Below are 7,714 nucleotides of genomic sequence, written 5' to 3'. Positions count from 1 at the left end.
CCCCCCCCCCCCCCCCAGTCATCTCTTCCCCCAACCACCCTTCCATGCTGCCCCAGCCCTTGTTGACCCCTCTGTTCTGTTCTGTTCCCACAGCCTCCCCAAACCTGCTGGAGAGATGCACTTGACCACCGCCCTGTGGATCAGTCATGGGAAGGTTTACCGACGGATGGGGCTCGGCCCTAGGTCCCGTCTCGACATGTTACGGAACCTAGTTACTGCATTAGTCCGACACGAGAGGATTGAAACCACTCTGGCACGTGCTGATGAGATGAAACCTTATGCGGAGAAGGTAACTTTCCTAACCCTAACCTTCAATGTACCATCCGCTCCCGAATGCCCCCCCTTTATCAGCACAGTCCTACAGACAGCTGCAGTTTTCCTGCTCTTCCATAAACAACCTACATTAATATAACACCCTCAATGTGGGAGAACTTACCTGGGTGAGCAATTACCAAACCAGAATTCAGCTCAAACGTCCAAAGGTGATCAAAGCAGGCTTATGCAGTGCTTTAAAAGGGGGAGTAAGAGAAATTGAGAGGTTTAGGGAGGGAATTCCAGAGCTGAAGGTCCCAGGCGGCTGAAGGCATGGCCTCTAATGGCAAAGTGATGGGAATCAGGGGATGCTTGAGAGACTGGGATTGGAGAAGCTCAGAGATCACGGAGGATGGTGAGGGCTGGAGGAGGTTACAGAGACAGGGAGGGGTGTAGGGTCTGGAGGAGGTTACAGAAATAGGAAGAGGTGTAGCGACTGGAGGAGGTTACAGAGACAGGGAGCGGGTGTAGGGGCTGGAAGAGGTTACAGAGACAGGGAGGGGGTGTAGGGGCTGGAGAAGGTTACGGAGATGGGGGGGGGGGGGGAAGGGGCTGGAGGAGGTTACAGAGATAGGGTAGGTCGTAAGGGCCGAAGGAAGTTACAAAGATAGGGAGAGGCGGGTTGGAGGAATTAAAATGAGCTGGTGAATTTCACATCATTGATGATAATGTAATCTCCAGGTTCAGTTCTGTTCTTGGGGACAGGAGGGTTGGTGGCCAGAGGGCCACGCATTGAAGAAAATCAGTAAAAGAACAAAAGCGGGCAGGAGAGGAGGAGAATTTCTTTTTTGACACAGCAAGTTGTTGTGATGAGGGAGACACTGCCTGAAAGAGCAATGGGAACGGATTCAACAGGAACAAGGCGAGGAATTGATAAAAATCAAAATTAGAAATGATTTGCTGAATTGTGGGCGAAACAACAGCTGGAGAGATGGTTCCAAGGGCCCGTTCAGACCTGATGGTCCGAATGGCCACCTCCTGTGTTGAATCACTCCCTTCACCTCCCATTGCTGTGAGAAGGAGACTCCCGGCTCCTCAAGTGTCTCCACCCTCACTGAAGCTAAGAGGACACTGTCCTTGCGAAAGGGACAAACTGAGCCAGGTATTTTGCCCGGGAGAGACTGACAGTCAATAGGACCAGTGCTGGGACAGAACGAGGCTGAATTTAATGGTCTCAGCACTGTTCCTTTGTGTGCGGAGAATCTGAGAGTTGCTTCTTGACCACCTGCCTTGTTTTCCAGCTCGTGGACTATGCCAAGCGTGGCGACACAGACGAGAAGGCCATGAAAATAGCTGACTTCTGGCTGACGGTCAGTGACTCTCTCATCAGGGCTGTTTCATTTTGGGGGTGTTGTGTGGCCTGTGGGAGCTTGCTATGCACAGATTGCTTGTTGTGCCTGCAACAAGTTCAGAGTATTTCTGAACGAGGGTCTAGGCCCGAAGTGTCAGCCGTCCTGCTCCTCTGATGCTGCTTGGCCTGCTGTGTTCATCCAGCTCTACACCTTGTTATCTCTTTAAGTTAGGTGTATTAGGTTACAGGGATTGGGTGCAGAGTCGGTGTGGACTTGTTGGGCCGAATGGCCTGTTTCCACATTGTAGGGATTCTATGAGTGGATTGCCGTGTGAGCAGTGTTGTCACCGTATGAGTTATAGAGTCATGAAGCACGGAAACACACCCTTCGGTCCAACTCATCCGTGCTGCCCAGGTTTCCCAAACTAAACTAGTCCCACTTGTCTGCCTGTGGCCCAATTCTCTCTAAATCTTTCCTTGTCATGTACGTGTCCAAATGTCTTTTGAATGTTGTGATTGTACCTGCATCTACCACTTCCTCTGGCAGTTCATTCCATATATGCACCACCCTGTGCATAAAAAAGTTGCCCCTCAGGTCCGTTTTAAATCTTTCTCCTCTCACCTTAAAAATATGCCCCCTAGTTTTGAACTTGACCACCGTGGGGAAACGATTTTGGCTGTTCACCTTATCTATGCCCCTCATGATTTTCTAAACCTCTATAAGGTGACCTCTCAGCCTCCTGCGCTCGATTGAAAAAAAGCCCCAGCTTTTCTAGCCTGTCCTGAGAATGCAAACCCTCCAATCCTGGTAAAACTTTTCTGAACCCTCTCCAATTTAATAATATCTTTCTTACAGAAGGGCGACCAGAACTGACAATCCCTTCAAAAACGACGCAGAAAAATGTAGACAGTTTTATCCTCGGCTATCCCTAGATATTTATATTTTACACGGTTATATTGTATCCTTTGTCCATAATATTATGAAGTGATGCAAGTTGCTTTACAGAACACTGACATGTGAACAGCTAAAATACACCAACACAGTTTTATGCCTATACTTTCACACTTTGTGAAGATACCTACACGAATGTGACACGTTGACTCAATAAGTTAACGCAACAATTTCCAAAACCAAACCAGTGACGCTTGCCGAGGCAGGTATATACTTTGGATTGAGGCACCAGATCCAATGGTGAACCACTCTCTGCAGCTTCAGCATGATCACCACGAGACAGGGACACCTTCGATTGACGACGATGGTGCAGAAAACTTCTGAAATCTGACATTTAAATGCATATATTCGCTCCAAATTTAATGGGTAACATTTATATATAGTAGGGTGTTGTGAAAAAAGCCTAGATTTTGAACAGGAAGACCTACAAACATAGATATGGCCAAAAAAAATAGATCTGCGTGAAATAAAACATAGAAATGGCAACACTGCTTGTGAGGGAAGCACTAGTCAGGCTGGGCCTGTATCCTCTGGAGTTTGGAAGATTGAGGTGACTGAATTGAAACATTTCAGACCCTGAGGGGACTTGACTTGCGGTGGGCGTCAAAAGGGTTTTTCCTCTTGTGGGAGAGTACAGAATTTTGGGAGGTGAGAGTTTGAAAATAGGAGAGCATCCATTTAAAACCGAGATGAAGAAACTTTCTTTTCTTGTGAGTATTTGGAATTCCCTTCCTCAAAAGGTAGCGGATGTAGAATCTTAATATATTTTTAGGGCACAGGTAGAAAGACTCCCGGCACCCAAGGGATGGAAGATGATCTGGGAGAGACGCAGGGATGTGGAGGTGAGGTTAAAATCAGATCAGCCACGATCTTAATGAATGGAGGTAACGGGCTCAAATAGCCTACTGTTAGAGGTAGTAAGAACTGCCAATACTGGAGTTAGAGAGAACACAGTGCGGAGCTGGAGGAACACAGCAGGCCAGGCAGCATCAGAGGAGCAGGAAAGTTGACGTTTCAGGTCGGGACACTTCTTCAGAAATGGGGTAGGAGGGAGTTCCTTGTTTGCTTACAACAGCCTCCAGGAAATGAGCCTGACTTGAATGCAGGCTAGTCCCGAAGATATGCGCAGTGCAATCTTAACTACTGGCCCATTCACTCTTCAATCTGATTTACTCAGATTGCTGTCTACACCCCCCCACCCCTTGGCTGAGCCTGGTGGTTTAGTAAGTCTTGTGATGGTATAGTTTGGCAGAGACTTTCCTGTGGGTGGGGGGGATGTTTCAACCAGGATTCCTGATCCTCACTTGCAGACCTCACTTATTCCTGACCCCGACCCCAACTAATGCTGGCCAGTAACATCCGCATCCATGAATGAATAAAAAAGAAACTTTCACGAATCCTCTGCCTCTTGCAATCTTGCAGCCAGTGGAAGGATTTCTAGATAAAGGGCAGACAGGGCTGTATGATGTTCCGGATGTAAAGACAGGAGTCAGGAACCGAATGAGTTTAAACTACATGGGCAGCACACAGCTACTTTGAGAATCAGAAAGCGGGGGGCGCCTACAAAGTAATGCGGAGGTTTCAGACAGAATCGTAGAATCCCTACAGCGTGGAGCCAGGCCATTCAGCCCATCGAGTCCACACCATCCCTCTGAAGAGGAACATCCCACCCAGACCCACCCCATCCCTGCACTCTACAGAAATTTAATGGTTAATCCACATAACCTCACCTCCCGCCTGGGCTGTGGGATGAAACTGGAGCACCCAGAGGAAACCCATGCAGACACGGGGAGAATGTGCAAACTCCACACAGACAGTCGCCCGACGATGGAATTGAACCCGGGTCCCTGGCGCTGTGAGGCAGCAGTGCTAACCACTGAGCCACCGTGCCGCCCATATTAGCATTTTGCTTTTCGTCCCCCATTGTAGTGCCTGGAGAACATCAAAAACAGCAATAATTTGGATTTAGATAGTGCCTTTAATGTAACAAAGTGTTCCAAGGTGCTGCATTACAATGCAAAAGATGACATCAAGCACTGAAGGAGATTTTGGATCAGTTGTCAAAGCCTGATTAAAGAGAGGGTTATGAGGAACATCAAAAAGGAGGAAAATGAAGTCGGGAGTAGAACAACAATGGAGAGGCAATTCCAGAACTTGAGGATGAGGTAACTGAAGATGTGACCATTATATTTGCAATGCACGCGAGACCAGAATTAGAGGACAGCCAACAGCTCTGAGAGTTGTGGGACTGGAGACTGTTAGAGAAATCGTTGGGAGGGGTTTGACAAGGGGGGAGGGGTGGGTTGGGGTGCAAAGCCGTACAGTGGTTGTGTTTCTTGTATCATAAGTGTGTGAGAATAAGGCAGCAAAAGATTTTTAAGAGTGTGTCTAAGTATTTGCTGCTTCCTCATTGTAGGAGTGAAACTAGCCCACCCCCACTACCCTCCAACCAGGGGCAAAGACTCCGGAGGAAGGCAGGATTCAGGCACATGTCAGTCTTTATTCTTATTCAAGCAGTCACGGGTTCATGCAGGGAGAGGGCCTAAGATCTCCCCGAATCTGAGAGATCAACACAGCTGTGGTTTTTACAGCGAAATACAATATTTTCATACATTTTGTGTTACAATAATCACATACACCATGATCACTGCGCCCTTCCCCTTATTCTATACATCCAGTGCGGTGAAACACCTAAACAATGATGGACATTTCTGTGGACAACCCTAGATTCCCATGATCTCATGGTGTGTAACAGACACTGCAGTGTCCAGGCCTTGGGATCTTTCTATTCATCCTATTAATTTCACATTCCAAAGTTGCTTGCTGTGCTCCTTCAGATATTTCCCAGACTTGTTTATGTCTAAGCACTGCTTGAATTCTGTTCCCATTGCTATCTCTATCAAATTCTGTTACTCCGCTTATATTTTCCTAATTATATGTAAAAAAAAATCCAGAAGACAGCTGGTTCTAACTAACTGCTATAAGATTTGTAATATTAATTTCTGTTATAAAATTAGTCATATGTAAGGTTTTATAATTATCTCTACTGTTAGCACTCTTTAGCTAATGAGTTGCAAGCAATTTGTTTCTCACAGAATATGCCAGACAGACTAACTAACTTTCACAGATAGTAGGAACTGCAGATGCTGGAGAATCTGAGACAACAAGGTGCGGAGCTGGATGAACACAGCAGGCCAAGCAGGAAAGCTGACGTTTCGGGTCTGGTCTGAAGAAGGGTCCAGACCCAAAACGTCGGCTTTCCTGCTCCTCTGATGCTGCTTGGCCTGCTGTGTTCATCCAGCTCCACACTTTGTTGACTAACTTTCACATCTGTGTTTGAATTTTTTCCCGTAATGCTGAAAAATTATCAATGTTAGAGATAATAAGAGCTGCTGATGCTGGAGTTGGAGATCAATGTATCTTGTTACAAACTTGTATCTATAATTACGTTGGAATCTATCTCTGTGATTATTTGAAGAATCTTTAACTAGAACCTATTTCTTAACTTTGTGAATAATTTTAAAGAGAAAACTAATTACTGCAAAATAACTTAAGCTGCTGTTTTGACAGTCTTGCTGTCTTATGGACTAAGATTTGTTGTCCTTATTCTGACTGATTCTTTTCCCCTAATGGGTCAACATCCTTTCATTAATGATGCTGGAATCAATCATTTGTCGTAGCTTAATGAACTTGTTTCATCCTTCAGATTTTTGTGAGCCACAGTCGCACTAGTTCATCTGTGTTTGTTATGGTAGCAGTTTACCTCCTCCTTTAATATTTGTTACTAATCTTGAGACTCTCTATCTTTTGGACATTTCTTATCAAGACGGTCTCTATGAAAACTCCATGCAGCTGTTGTTTGTGCAGTGCTCCCTTTTGCCTCAGACTAACCCCTTCTCAAAGGTACCATTGTTTCACTTAAACGCTGGAGCAGGCTTTTAATTCTGTGTCTAAACGCTGGAGCAAGCTTTCAATTCTGTTTTGATCAGTTTGTCAGCCATTTTGTGTCTCTCAAATATGGGCGGCTGCAACATTCATTGAGATTTCATCATTGCTGTTGTCCAACAGCCGCTACAGAATCAAAATCATAGAGGTACAGGATCGAAGTTGAGCGAGAACACAAGAAAGATGAAAGTACTGGCAGTGAGAAGGAAAACGTCCAAAGTTTAGATACTGGTTCAGTGGATTGGCCGTGCTAACTTGTCCCATAGTGTCCAGGGATGTGCAGGCCAAGTGCGTTAGCCATGGGGAAATGTGGGATTACCACGATAGGGTTGTGGGGTGGGGGGTGGGGTGTGTTGGTTTGGTTGGGATGCTCTTTGGAGAGTCGATGCAGACTCGATGGGGCATGTGGCCTCTTTCCAGTCTAAGGATTCTATGATCCATCAGAAAAAACTGAGTTGCAGTGGACTGTATGACACTAACAAGTTGATACATTTGAGACAAATGGGAATAGGAGATGGCTGAAGTGATGTACAAGTTGGAAGAGGGCTAGAGACTGCTAAAAGGAATTTTGTGAAGATGCGGGATGTGTACACCACAAGGGAACTCTGGATTGCAACCAGGAAAATGCTCCGCTGCATTTTGTCCACTTTCCTGTCGGCCTCAGATACCTAGACAAGGCGATCTGTGGAAGGAAATCGAAGCTTTGAAATGCGAAATCGAAAATTAAAGGTAGGTGCTGAGAAGCACAGTAAAAATCCCAGATGCAGAGCAGTAGAGAAGTGAAGAGGTGTTTGGAATAATGAGAGAGGAAAAGAAATTAAAGTGACATCTGGCAAGTAAAAGGACAGGATTTTGATCACTGGATCAGAACTGAGAGCTACTTTGAGACAGCTGCAGCGGGCTAGTTAGATGAGGAATGTCAGAGAGCAGTTACAAAGGAACTACAAGTGGATGTGAGAGGATGCTATAAGATAGGTAAGGTAAGGAAAGCAGGCCTCCAGGTAGGAATAGCTACAAGAAGCAGCTGCGGTTGACATGCAGACAAACCAGCAGCCAATGTGCACACAGTGAACTCCCACAAACAACAATAATAACACGTTCAGAGATAGTAGGAACTGCAGATGCTGGAGAATCTGAGATAACAAGGTGTGGAGCTGGATGAACACAGCAGGCCAAGCAGCATCATAGGAGCAGAAAGGCTTACGTTTCGGGCC

At 46.0% G+C, this 7,714-nt stretch overlaps 1 protein-coding gene across 2 annotated transcripts in view; it reads left to right on the top strand.

The window, feature by feature from the left end:
- The window catches only part of mrpl17 (mitochondrial ribosomal protein L17), a 9,625-nt gene that overhangs the window by 1,011 nt on the left and 900 nt on the right, over window positions 1-7,714 (top strand). For both annotated transcript variants that reach the window (XM_020524148.2, XM_048620524.1), the window contains exons 2-3: window positions 94-289; window positions 1,554-1,622. In XM_020524148.2, coding sequence (XP_020379737.1) covers window positions 116-289; window positions 1,554-1,622 — 243 coding nt within the window. In that variant the 5' untranslated portion in view covers window positions 94-115. The remainder of the gene's footprint in view (window positions 1-93; window positions 290-1,553; window positions 1,623-7,714) is intronic.

Source organism: Rhincodon typus, chromosome 47 (assembly GCF_021869965.1).
Source record: "Rhincodon typus isolate 14 chromosome 47, sRhiTyp1.1, whole genome shotgun sequence".
Classification (NCBI taxonomy): domain Eukaryota; kingdom Metazoa; phylum Chordata; class Chondrichthyes; order Orectolobiformes; family Rhincodontidae; genus Rhincodon; species Rhincodon typus.
Note: the sequence above shows the minus strand (reverse complement) of the source record. Positions and strands in the feature narration are given on the sequence as shown.